This window comes from Urocampus carinirostris, chromosome 5, assembly GCF_059441175.1.
Source record: "Urocampus carinirostris isolate Australia breed hairy pipefish chromosome 5, RoL_Ucar_1.0, whole genome shotgun sequence".
In the NCBI taxonomy this organism is placed as follows: Eukaryota; Metazoa; Chordata; class Actinopteri; order Syngnathiformes; family Syngnathidae; genus Urocampus; species Urocampus carinirostris.
In genome coordinates this window covers 43060215-43074448 of record NC_142353.1, presented here as the reverse complement: position 1 = coordinate 43074448, position 14234 = coordinate 43060215, and the positions used below count along the sequence as shown (strand labels likewise).

The 14234-nt window shown below is 37.5% G+C and overlaps 1 protein-coding gene across 1 annotated transcript; it reads right to left on the bottom strand.

Annotated features, from left to right (window-relative positions):
* Nucleotides 1-1634: 1634 nt before the first annotated feature.
* Nucleotides 1635-13068, bottom strand: vamp8 (vesicle-associated membrane protein 8 (endobrevin)). Its single transcript, XM_088336913.1, has 3 exons — nucleotides 12832-13068; nucleotides 4838-5005; nucleotides 1635-2915 (listed from the first exon to the last, which is right to left on the bottom strand). The coding sequence occupies exons 1-3, from the start codon at nucleotides 12844-12846 to the stop codon at nucleotides 2730-2732; spliced, it is 369 nt and encodes a 122-aa protein (XP_088193039.1). The 5' UTR covers nucleotides 12847-13068; the 3' UTR covers nucleotides 1635-2729.
* Nucleotides 13069-14234: the final 1166 nt, after the last annotated feature.

Here is a 14234-nt window from a genome sequence, read left to right as displayed (position 1 = left end):
AGGAGAATGGGGCGCAGGTTCACCTACCAACAGGACTATGACCTGAGAGATAAAGTAAAATCTGCAACAGAATGGTGTAAATTGCAATCTAAAGGGGGCCAGAATGGCCACGCTTAAGTCCAGACCAGAACCCTATAGAGCAGGGGTCAGTAACCTTTTCGGTGTGGAGTGCCACTTTCAAATTTCCTTGTAAATCATTGTGCCACACCAAGATCAATAACTCGCACATTTTTTTTTATATCCGAAAGAGCTGTAATTTTACACCAGTCCGAATATACAACATGGATATACATTGGAATAGTATAACTGACCAATTTATCTTCCACTATTCTTGTTCATCAATAAACTAAAAAATAATGCGAGCAACATATGGAGAGGCCTGTAAACATCCATGAGACATCCTGTAGACATAAAAAACAAGTGATATGGACAGCTACCATACCATTCATCAATGAGATCTTATTGCAGAAAATATCAAAACTTGAAATAACAGCACCAAGGCAGAAGGCTACTTGAAAATATGTGCAACAGAAATAACAGCTGATTTGGTCTCAGATATAAATGGTTTGCCATGCTTTGCTATGTATGCAGTGAACAATGTGATAACTTGCTTCAGTGGTGGTGTTTTTAGCAGTGACAAAGGTTTTTAGGGTCTGTGTTTGTTTGCCATACCTGGACACAGCGCGTTTTAATGTCTACGCCATAAATTCATGTTTCGTCTTGTAATGACGTTGAACACTTGACGTGCGAGGTACAACGCTCTCGAGGCATAATGCACAAACAGCACAGTCATTTTTTGCGTCAGTCAAAGAAGATTTTTTCACTGAAGGAGCTGTCATTATTCATTCATTCATTTATCGCGCGCCAGTGTTTCTGTGGTTGGGTCAAAACACGGTTTTTCTCCTCTTCCGTGAGTCGCTGTGCAGACACACACTCGCACACGAAGCAGAAGAGGAGGGGCGCTACCGTAAAGTCTCTAAACAACACGGCGCACAACTGAAATTGTTGAAATTTCAGGTAATTTTGCGCATTTTAAAAAAATAATCATTATTATTTTGCCGTGCACTCGCATGGCACTGGTTAACCCTAGTAGGGGTCGGAAACCTATGACACTGCTGGCACGCGTGTCATAGGTTGCCGACCCCTACTATAGAGCATTTTTGGAAAAATCTAAAAAAATGTTGTGCACAATTGATCACTATCAAACATTACGGAACTGGATCCATTTTGTCGTGAACAATATTTTTGTTTCAAAATGTGCAAAACTTCTAGACATACCCACAAAGACTTGTTGTTGTGATCGCAGCAAAAAAAGTAATAGTAAATGGATCAACTCAAAGCGGGTCAATATTTTTTACTTTTCTTTTTTGTTAGCACAATCTAAAAAAATGAATACATTTGGTTTCCATTCACGATTGTCTCTCATATGGCAGTATTTCAAAAAGTCCTTGAGAGGGAAAAACCTTTGCAAGGCACTGAACTGCAATATTGCTAACAGTCCATTAAAATTTGTATACAAATTTACAAACCTGAAAAAGCCTTCGGAAGCACTGACCCTCAATCTGTCGTCTTAGCAGCATCGTATTAATGCAAGTTAGCGGTTGTTGCAAATCAAGCAATGATATCAAAGAGCCTTTGAGGAGCACAAACATTTATTTCATGTCAGAAAAGTCAAACGAATGCATGATACAAGTCCTTTTGAGTTCTCGGGAAAAAGACGGATCACACGTTTGCCGATCAAGGCTCAAGAAGTTATGACAGTAACAGCTACGCCTGTAACCTAACAACCCGACACAGGTGGATGGATGAGAAGCGGTAAAAATAGAATTAAAATGAATTCACACCAGCGACACTTGAAGAGTAAAAAATAAAGGCTAAAAAAAGCAAATCGTTACGCTTTTATTTAAATAAATGTGAAGCCTCCAATTGTTTTTAATATTAACACAGCTCATTACCGATTAAAACAAAACAACTACTAACGTAATGCATTTAATAAATACCCCTAAATCAAAGGCACTTATTAACAAAGCTGAAAGACACTCTGTACACATGTAATTGGGAACATTTCTGCTATATACAGTACAGTTATTGACCTTTAAAATATTGCAGAGAGGATCAACACCTGCACATCATTTATTTTACGGAGCGGAAAAAAGAAAAAAGAAAAAAAGATATGGGAGAAGCGAAAAGGAAACATTTTTGCCAGGAATGTAACAAGAAGGCAACACTCTTCAAAACTATGATGTGATCTTTCAATATAGCCAAATTGTCACATCATACTCTTGAAGTAATTTTCAAAGATATTAAACGTTGCATGAACATTGTTTTCAAATCACAATTTAAATGGACGTTTAAATCGGATGAATCGCTTTTGTAGATTGTCTGGCTTTAAAACCAACACATTTCAGAGGTTTTGGTCCCATCTTTAGTTTTTCCCCTACAGTGGTAAAATCCAGTGACTCCATACTGATGTTTCTAAACATCATTAAGCTCATTTAGACCAGAACAATTTTTGTACAAATCCTTTACAGGCACATCCTTCATATTAAGTGAAAAGGGGACATGAGCTGAAAAGCCCAAGCCACAAAAATCCAATCAAGAAACAAACAAACTGAAGGGCACTACAAAACCAGTCAACAGACAGACATCATTAAGTAACCGAGTAATGGAAATATGCGTACGTGCTCAGTGATTTAACGAAATCTTTACGTACAGTTACTTGGATGTGTTCACGGGGTGACGGTGGGTTCGACAATAGGCGGTATAGGTGCACTGACGGGGATGACGCCGGTGGCCAGAAGAATGATGATAAGAACGATGATGAGGACGATGACCACGATGATCACAACCAGTTTGACGTTTTTCCACCAGTATGAGCGAGCGACTTTGTGAGACGTGTGCTTAAAGTGCTTGGCCTGGGAACAAGGAAGAGGACGGCTGTGAGCTATGCGGTCGCCGAGAAAGGAAGATAACTCTCCCCGATGAAAAAATATTCTCAGTTTCTACAATTCAAAGTTTACAGTACCTTTCATAAGTTTTGGGTCACCCAGAAAATATTGTGTTTACCATTAAAATTTCACTTGTTTGTTTTAATTTGTTGTCTTATGTCTGTGTTCTTTTGTCCATCTCTTCCTTTTAGTTGTCCTATGTCTGTGTTCTTTTTCCCCTATTAATATCTTCCTTTTGTTGGACTGTCTTATATATGGCTTTTTCTTTGCCACTCTGCCTTAAAGGCCAGCATCTCAGAGTCGCCACTTTACTGTAGATGCTGACACTGGTGTTTTGCAACTACTATTTAACCAAGCTGCTAGTTAAGGACCTGGGTGTCTGGTTCTAAAACTACTGACTCTAATGTACTTGTGCAGTGAGGCGCCCCCACTTCTCTTTCTACTCTGCCGGTGCTGTTCTCTGAAAGGAGTAGTACGATGTTAAAAGAGATATCCAGTTTATTGGTAATTTAACACATGGGAACAGCATTAGAGTTCTTTAAACGAGAATAGACTGTCGAGTTTCACGCAAGAGTGGAATTTTTCTGGCCTTTCTGAAAGTTTAATCACAGCCAGAAATGTGATGCTCTGGATACTCGACTAGCAAAAAGGAAGCTCAGTTGTTTAGCTTCTCTAACTGGCTAAACTGTTCTTAGATGTGCTAATCATCCATCAGCCTTGACGCAATAAGCAAACACAATGTACTATTGGAGCACTGCAGTGCTGGTTGCTGGATATAGGCCTTAATATACCTATATAGATATTGTATTACAACACAAACATTTGCAAATAAAATAATTCACCTAGTTAACAATGTATGGGGTGTATTTCTGATTACTTTCGTGGTATCTTCATTGAACAAACAAAACGTGCTTTACCAAAAAAAAAAAAAAAAGGACATTTCTAAACGACTTTTGATCGGTAGTGTATATTTCATGTCTTAAAAAAAACTTTCTAGCTGCTTCCCGTCAGAAAAAAATACCTTTTAATATATTTTAAAAAAATAAAGCAAATTTTTTTGGAAAGGCATGCAAATCAAGGGTGCAAATAATGACTTTGAATAGTCGACTAGTCACCAACTTATTGACACAATTTGTCGAATAATTGAACAAATATTGTTTTTTTAATTTGGCAGGGCGTTGATTGAATTACGTGGTAATTGATAACATACAAGATATTTGGTACACCCAAAAAAAAATACATATTCTATTTAACATTCAAAACGCATAAAAATCATATACATATATATATATATATATATATATATATACATATATATACATATATATATATATATATATATATATATATATATACACGCCCTATCTAAAACCAATTAGGGTCAGTGCTGAATCCATGAAAGAACCTCTGTCCAGTTTTAGGTAACGGCAAATAAATGATAACTTAAATCAAGTAAACTTTTTTTTTTAATCCCTGTAAAACAAGAACGAGCTCATTAGATATAGAACAGTAAACTAGATAAATATTAAGTGCATTTTGTGAAATACATTCAGTGGTCAATTGCTAAGTATGCAACAAAATAACGCTAACTTTTCTAAAAATATACAAGCATAAGATGTACAATGCATGTCATCAAAACCGTAATAGCTTTAATCTTCCAGAGGCGAGACTCGGTTTGGTTCAACTCTCAGCAGAGCATTTTATTGTTCACCATTTCTATTATCTTTTCTTTTCACAACGTCGCGTAATCATTCAAGCCTACTGCAAATACAGTACTGTACATTCCGATGTACTTGGATTATAAACGGTTATTTGGGTTTTGATGATGACGAAATACAACTACACAGTTAACCAGGATAATCACGTGTTCATCAATATAAAAAACTGACCCCATCTTGCAGATCCTCAGATTTGCCCATGAGATCATCCAACCTCTCTGCTCGGGCCAGGATTCGGTCCACGTTTTGCGTCATTATGTCTTTCACGCCGTCGACTTCGCTCCGGAGCGACGCCATTTTATCCAATGTCTCGGGTGCTGGAATCTCACCTCCTCGCTCCTAAGCACAGAAAAGGAAACAAAATAAGATAAAAAAATTGTTAAAAGTTATGTATAATGATTAGATGTTCATAGTAATGCGATATGCTAAATTGATACACCGTCTAAACTCTATGTTGTGGACGTTGCAGTACTTGTAATTTTATTGCTCCTTCAGGATGACCCTTTTTAACTTTGTTGTGCATTTGACATGTTACAATGACAATAAATTATATTCTATTTTAGTCTATTCTTTATCCCCCCAACAATAAACTGTAGTTAAGCAGTTTTGAGGTCCAATTCAACAGTGCAACTGATGTTAATGATTCACCGACAACCCAATGGAAACCGCCATTGTTTATACCTTAGATGAATACTAATCCAGACAAGGCAAGCTTAGACTTTAAATGAATAATACAATATCAGAATTATTTTTTTTGCAAACATAACATTGGAAAATTATTTTTTTACAAATGCTATTTTCTGTGATTGCTTTTTGTCAAAATGTTACAATATTTCATTACGCATGCTTCACAGGCTCACAGATACAAGGACCAATATCCCATACTTTTTCACTATGACTTTGCCCATTTATTTGTAACCTACTTTCACTGTTTAGTGCAAAACCCAATCACTTATTCCTGGGAAAGCGAAAACCGATTTGACAAAATGACTGATAGTGACATTCGTGAGTTTAAAAAAAACCCTTCAAAATGCACCGCTAACTTATTATAAGACCCTTTGGCTTCTGAGGATGTACATGTATTTCCCCCTATTTACAATGTGCTAGGTTTTAAGTTAAAACAAAACACGTTTACCAGCATTGTTCTAAATCACAACCAGAGGTTTACCAGCATCATTGCATGGATTTGCTATTGACCTTTGACTGGTTCATGGTCGCCTTTGTACATGTTAAATGTTGATCACGTTACCCTAATTTATCATTTTCAAAGATTGCTTTTCTTTTGTTAGCACTGTTTTAAGTCACGTCACATTTATTCATATAGCCCTTAATCACAGGGTCTCAAAGGAATATAATCTTATAAATGATGCATTTGGAATGCAGTCCACATGGACATCCGCAATTGCTGGCTCTGAAAGGCTTTCAAGTTACTTGAAATTCCACAAGACGAGTGCCTGCTCGTGTTTGTCAACTTAGGTTCGGCCAACTACAAGTAAACTGACCTCACACTTATTGTGGTGTGTTTGGGGAGCAGAAATTTGATCGCAGTTTGATCTTTCAGAGTAAACATACGGGTACCAAGTCTCATGAGTCGCCATTGGACTGTAAACATGACGTCTCTAAGAAACAGGTTTTGCTGCATCATTTTTTTTGTTTGACAGCTTTCTTCCTCTCCCTTTTTTGTAAATGATTATACCAAATTGCATTGTTCTTATTTTTGCTTTTCTATTTCGGAGTCGTTGTAAAGTCTATTACCCACTCCGTAACTCATAGCTGTATGGTCTTTAATATTCACTGTAAAAGCTTTTGACTGAGGTGCCTTTAGGACAAAAGTATATTTAAATATATATATTTATGAACAATAAACTACACTACCCTTTACATGATCCGGAATATGGAGCCAATCATTGTGTTGAAAAGGGTCCAATCTGAAGATTGACCATTCAATATCCACCAACTTGTTTATTTACATACTTTGAGGTTCATTTGGATTCGTAATTGTGGCCTGTGCGGCCCTTTGAAATTTTGGGATTAAGGTCTACACAATATATGTGACTTGTCTATTCCAGGCTGGCAAATAAAGGTACCAGGTCTGACTGCCATAAAATCCATTGAGAAAAATAAGAATCACTTAATTCCTGAAAAGATGGGGACTTACCTGCACTCCAAAATATCTTAAATTATAGAAACTGTAAATGTGAAATGTAATGTATGTGTAGGTGTAAAAAGAGAAGTATGAATATTAAAAATATGTGAATCTGAATAATTCACGTAAAATGATGACATCATTAGTAATTATGCTAAAAGAAAAAATATCTGCAGAAACGAAAAGACAATTAAGAGGTCAATGTAAATATTGAGAACGATGGAACACCAGCTCAGTAGCCTAGATGGTAAGGCGCCCGCTTTGAGACTGGGAGGTTCGGGTTCGCGCCCCGGCCGAGTCATTCCTAAGACTTAAAAAGTGGTCGGCGGCGCCCTCTCTTGGCTGCGGCTGCATCGGGTCAGATGCAATCGACATTTCGTTCTGTGTACATTGTTACACAGAATGACAATACAAGGAAATTATTATTATTATTATTATTATTATTATCAATGAAGATAATGCAGAATTAAGAATGAGCCATACAATTCCCTATTGAAACTCATTTTAAAGGGGAAGTTAACTCACATCTGGTGCCACCCCAGTCGATTAATGTTCATATAGTCTTGCTCTTTTATAGAAAAAGTAAAATATATCTATCTTTTGAAAACGTGTCTCAAGCCATGTCATATTTACCTAAGCGTATTTAAAAGGGGTGTTTGTAACTTCAAAAATTATATTTGCCGCTGCCATCTTCCGCCTGAAATCGTCGTTGCAGTCTGTCAAGCTGCTTGACTTGCGTGTGCACATATGAGTCTCTCTTAGGCGCACTCAGATAAACTATTCCTTTTTTATCTTTTTGGGGGGTTTGGGTTGGTATTTGGACTGAAACAGTCCTTTTCTTACTTTCACCATTTTCATCATATAATAAACGAAACCCACCAGCACGCAGGTGAAAATGGAAAGGGAGTTCTAAGTACCATATTAGGAATAATATTACAAGTCTATTTATTTGTAAACCGAAATAATGTGGCGAAACGAACGGATCACAAAAAGCAACATTCAACGAAACAGAAATATTTAAAACAGATTCCTATTTATCGGTTAGCATTATGGTGTGTTTTGGAGGACATATTTTCCACAGTTGGATTCTACGGATTATCCTTGATGTAACAAAGCCATTTTCGCGGACATTTAAAGAAATTGAAGCCCGCCGGCAACGTACTGGTAAGTTACACCAGCTTTATAGTTTCCAGGTATCTTGTTTCAGACGGATTGTGATGTTTCTCTGATGAATATATTTTGAAATGGTCATCATATCTTGAATCCCGAAAGTTTAAGCTTTCGAATTATATGTGGCATGATGTATTTCAGTGACTGGTGATATCATCCAGACACGTATTTGTTAATCAAAAGTCCAGCAGCCCACTGGTGGACTGTCAGTACGTTAAGGGGTTAACGTAGCGTATATTATTCAAACCTTTTCTGTGTTCTCTTTCTTTTTAAATGTCTGTTTCAATGTGGGCACATGCGGTTTATAGTCAGGTGTGGCTTTTGTATGTACAATATATTTTTTCCTTTAAGAGTGTACTGCGTGCGGCTTATAATCAGGTGCGCCTTATAGTCCGAGTTTTACGATAGCTTTAAGTCTGTTTTCTCTAAAATTGGCACGTCTAGTCAAATGACTCAGTCACCCAGTGATAATGACAACGTGGTACAAAGACAGGTTGTGTGGAATGCAGTCATTGTAGATATGACACTTATCTTCCTTAATGTGGTCTACCAAGGTGTACAAAAGGTACAACTGCATCCCTGTCACCTGTCAACCAATACACTTTTTGTCTTGAATATTTCAATACAATTGTATCGCGAAATGAGTGTCATTTTCACCTGACATACGATTTTTTGACCTCCCATGAGTAGACATTTTTATTTCTTCCAACTATATTTTCTTTGGCCAATGTGTACATTAGTTTGTGATAAATGGCAGAAACACTTTGGAAATTGAGCAGAACAAGCAGTTAAAAAAAGACTGAGGGGAAGATCAACATTTTAGAAAAGAACGGAAAGCATCTCGAGAAATGGAACAATGATTATAGAAGCGTATTCAAATCACCCAAATGACGAGATTCGCAGTCCTGGTAAGAATAGTCAACCTAAATAATGGCGCTGCAAACAAAAATTCTTACTCATGCCAGTGCGTAATGTGAGGGGATTTTCAACCCCCACAGTGCTGTTCAACAAGTATTTTTACACTTACAAAATCCCCAATGAAAAACCTCATCACTGCATGACCTGTATACATTTTAGTCACTGGGTAGACAGGTCTGCCTAACTCATGTAGACTTTTTCAAGTTAGACCTTTATTTTAACATTTATCTAATATGATCCCCAAGAAACAAAACAAAAACAAATTTTGGGGTGGAAATGTGACGTTTTTAGGTGGATCTATAAAATTTGTACTTGCTCAGGGTAGATATGTTTTAGAGATTTGGACATTTTATAGTTAGACCTTTATTTTAACACTTATTTACCGTAAATTCCGGACTATAAGCCGCTACTTTTTTCCCAAATGTTCAGCCCTGCGGCTTATTCAGTGAAGCGGCCAATTTACCAGCTCAGTAGCCTAGATGGTAGAGCGCCCGCTTTGAGACTGGGAGGTCGCTGGTTCGCGCCTCGGCCGAGTCATACCTAAGACTTATAACATTGGTAAAATGGCGGCGCCCTCTGTTGGCTGCGGCTGCATCGGCTCGCTACAACGGGTCAGGTGTATCGACATTTCGTTCTGTGTACATTGTTACAAAGAATGACAATACAAAGGAAATTATTATTATTATTATTATTATTATGGAATTTTTCTAACGGCCACCCGCGGCGCTGGAGTACATAAGGTAAGATTGAGACCAGTAGAATATGTGCGCCAAGAAAGACTGCAACCTCTAAGTTAAAGCATATATTTTCTTTAAAGTTAAAGTACGTTCCGATAATTAGGAAGACGCCCTTGATGGTGATAGTTATGAGGAGGAAGTTGAGGACGATCTTCCATAAATGTAATAATTACGGGATGCTTTTTCTTAACAGGCACGTTTGATACAATGCGAGCGTGATCCTACTAGCGTGTTGGTACCTTTCAAAGGCACGGTTTGGGATGAAAGTTATATTATTATTATCAAAGCTTTGAAAACTCTCTCGGTGTACCGTCTTTCTTCGTAAATATGTGTAACCATGTATAATATGTATTTGCAACTGTATATTTTTGTAATCTATTTATTTTAGAGATTTATTCTGTTATGTGTTCTACGGACAAATAAAAAAGAAGGGGCGGAGCAAACGCGGGCTGATGGGAATTGGGGTAAAGCTGAGTTACCGGTAGATCTGTCTGTTGTCACAGCGGACAATAGTGGATATATATTTTCCCCACCCTTAACTTTGGAAATATACATTTTGTTTCCTTGGATTACTTTCAACGGAACCCGGACTTTACAAGTCTGCATCATACGTTAATTACGTGTATCACTTTCCATTTATGACGCCAACTGTGGTTATAGAATTTTGGACCATCTATGTGCTTGATTGCTGTTGAGATTGTCAAGAGGGGTTGTTCGAACCTCGCACTGTTTGTTTTCTGTTATTAGTGTCAATAAATGTGTTCAAACATGAACATGTTGTTACAATTGTGGAACTTACAGCATGGTCTGGGTTTAACTTGTATTTGTGTCACAAGTATTAATGCGGGCGCACGCGGCTTATACATGGGTGCGGCTTGTGTATGTACAAAAGTGGTAAATCACCCCAAAAGTGGTGGGTGCGGCTTATAATCAAGTGCGCTTTTTGTCCGGAATTTACGGTAATAAAATCCTCAAAAGAAAACATTGTTTTTTGGGGGGTATTTTTTTTTGCTTGATCCAAGCATTTTAGTCACTTAAGGTTGACAGGTATACAGACGCTCCCATACTTACGACCATTCGACTTATGAAAAACGGAAGATACTAACATTTTTTGGGGATGTCGAAAAATATCCGGATATTGCTGTACGTTAATTTTGTTTTGTTTTTCGACCCTACTGAGGATAAGCGGTGCAGATAATAATGGATGGATGGAAAACCAAAACCAAAAAGAACACAATATTTGGGGGTGAAAATGTGTTTTTTTATTTTTTTACCTTGATCTGAACGATTTTCCTTAGCTCAGGTTTGACAGGTATGCAACTCTAACTACCTACCCTTTATAATTTAAAAGGACTCTATATAATTTTGTGCCTTTAAGAGGTAATCGTGTGTTGCTTTAGATAAGTAAAATACACAAACTATAATTGTCATATTAACTTGTATTTTTTTAAAACACTGTCAGGACAAGAATTTTAAATTCCTATGACATAACATGAGCCTCACCGAGAGGAAGCTGACATAATTATTCGCCATCTTGCTGCCACGGGTACCCAAAAACAACTCACTGGGTGAAAATATAAGAAGAAAAACGATGCAGTTTGGTCACTCTGATTCTTCCTAATTTGCTTTCTTTCTTGTGCCTTTTACAGGGTTCGTACACCTTTTTCATGGCCAAATTCAAGCACTTTTTAAGGACTTTTAAAGCCAAATTTCCAATCCCTTCAATACCATTATAAAAAAAATCTGTTTTGAATCAGTCCAGAGCCTTGTTATCGGAGGTGACAGGGTACTGCAAAGTAGGAAAAAGAACAGAAAAAATTGATGAATCCTAAGCCAAATAAAGCACCTTAATGGGTCACAGAAAACAAAACTTGAGTTTCTGTGCCCCATTTGGTCCATGTTGTATCAAAATCTTCCTGTTCCTCCCACCATCACCCAATGACGTAAAACCGCAGAGCTCTGGATTGATTAATGAAAGACTTCTCCGTGTAAATTGCAATGGTAAAGTGAAGCCACCAGAGAGCGGTGTAGGCGTCATTTTTAAGCTGTCTTGTTTTAAATGTAAATGGTCTGCATTTATATAGCGCCTCTCAAGTCAATGAAGACCTCCCAAAGTGCTTTACAATGTGCTTCACACTTACCCATTCACACACACACACACACACCAATAGGGAGTCAGCCATGCAAGGCAACTACCTGCTATCGGGGGCATCAGGGATCCAATGTCTTGCCCAAGGACACTTTGACAGCCGGGTATCGAACCTGCGACCTCTGTATCCTAAAACGAGCACTCTACCTCATGATTTCAATGAGATCAACTTGTTTTTCTCGGAAAAGGAGACACTTAGCATGTTTTGTTGTATTCCTTTTACTTAAAAAGAGTATGTTATTAAACAAACTCAAATTAAGGGAAATAAGAACACTAATCCTTAAAATTAGCAAAATTATTTGATTATCTAGTAAATTATAGAAACCGGTTTTTGATTTGATTTTTGATTTGTTTTAATGCTCAAATCAGACTGCTTGGAATCATGGCAAAAATGTCAAGCATTTACAAGACCTTCACCCAGAATTCAAACACTTCTAACCTTGAAAACACAGTATTAAAATTCAAGCATTTTCAAGGATTTCAAGCACTAGTACAGCCATGTTTATGGCATTCGTTCGCTACTAGTGGTCAAATAATACACACTGTCCCTTTATAATAAACCATAATGAATAGGAATTATCAAACTATAACATACAAGTAAACATTGTCAACGTTTACAAAAATGTATAGAGTATTTAGTTGAACATTTGTTCCGCCACACAGCACTGAATTCCCTTGGTAGCTCGGGTGAGTCGTCCTGAGGCCCAACAATATAAACACGAGTATATTATAAAATATTTCAGTCAAAAAGTTGAACATTTTAAAAGTTAGAAACATACGTAAGGGAGAAATATCCGTCTCAGGCAACGATATTAATTAGACATGTTTACGGTATGAATTTCGTGGCAATTTAAAGTCTCAACAAGGAAATTAAAACATGGCGGCCGGAGTTATTCTGTAGAACTTTCTCCTGGATAAACTTGTATATAAAAACTCACTTTAAAGTAACTATTTAATACGGCCTGGTAAGTATTATTAAAAGAAAACATCCAATTATTGACGTTAGAACCCCAATGCTTAAACAGAAGCGCTAAATATTTCTCACCGGGTCGTAATCCATCGTGAGGTTTTCGGTAAACACGACCTTCAGTCCTTCTTCCAAGTGAACACAGGTTTGTCACAGTTTAGATTTTTTTTTAAGCGAGAACAATTGCTAAACTAAGATTAGTTTGCTCGGCCTTGCTTAACTTCCTGGTTGTTTTTTCCCTTCCCCTCTCACTTGAAACTTCATTCCTAAGAGAGGTTTGTCAAGTTTGCTATATTAAGGCCCCGACTGACACCGCTTGCTTGGGTACTCGCTTGTACGAGAAATTGAGCACTTCCGGTCGGTTTTGTGGTTTTATATGTTTTTCTTAGCTAAATGTTTTCTAAACAACCACGCTTCGAAAATAATTATACAGTTTTTAATAAGTTCTGATGGATTGATAACAAACTATCTTTTATTTTGAAAGTTTTTTCCCTTTGAACGTCAGAGGTACGGTCTGATGACGTCACGCAAGGTGTTCCAACTGTTGCTACGCCTATCATTAGAGTAAACAATTGACTATTTTAGAGCAGTGATTCGAACTTTTTTTTTAAAATACACCCCCGTAAACCTAATAAAACAAAACAGAAAACACATTTCCGATCATATAATGACTCAATTGCAAAAAAAAAAAAAGAGCTCAAAAATCCAAAAGAAAACACAAGATTTCTATTATGATTTTCATTTTTAGAGTGGCCTCATTCTTAAAATGTTGATGTAAGAAAACAATAATTGAAAACTGAATTATTTTAAGATTTGTGAGCATAGAAAATATCCTAAACCGTCCTACTTTGGGGTCATAAAGATGTGTTCTTAAAGGGACAGTGTGTATTATTTAACGCCTCCAATTGGTTAAAAAACAGAATTTATATTAGAAAACAATTTTAATTCAAATGAGCAAAAATATAAAAACTTGCGGGCAGCACGGCGGAGCAGTGGTTAGCGTGTGTACGGCACAGTTCTAAGGTCTTGGGAACCTCCTGTGTGGGTTCAAATCCAGCTACCGGACTTCCTGTGCGGAGTTTGTATGTTCTCCCCGTGCATGCGTGGGTTTCCTCTGGGCACTCCGGTTTCCTCCCACATTCCAAAGACATGCATTTCAGGTGGATTGGCCGGTCCAAAATTGTCCCTAGGTGTGAATGAGCGAGTTGTCTGTCCCGGTGTGCCCTACGATTGGCTGGCAACCAGTTCAGGGTGTCCCCTGCCCACTGCCCGATGATTTCTGGGATGGGCTCCAGCACCCCCGCGACCCTACTGAGGATAAGCGGTGCAGCTAATGAGATGAGATGAAATAAAAACTTGCTCGTCTAGGAACGGTCATTTATTCTATATGGTGTGATCCTCACCTAGGTGGACCTGACATTATTGTTGGCAGTCTTGCTGCTATGGATACCTAAAATAAGGCAAAACAATTGGGAAAAAAA

Excerpts from the sequence above, each read along its gene's own strand:
- vamp8 (XM_088336913.1), bottom strand. Across the intron at positions 2,916-4,837 it reads CTGAGGATCTGCAAGATGGG|GCCAAGCACTTTAAGCACAC; the intron begins GTCAGTTTTTTA and ends CCTTGTTCCCAG.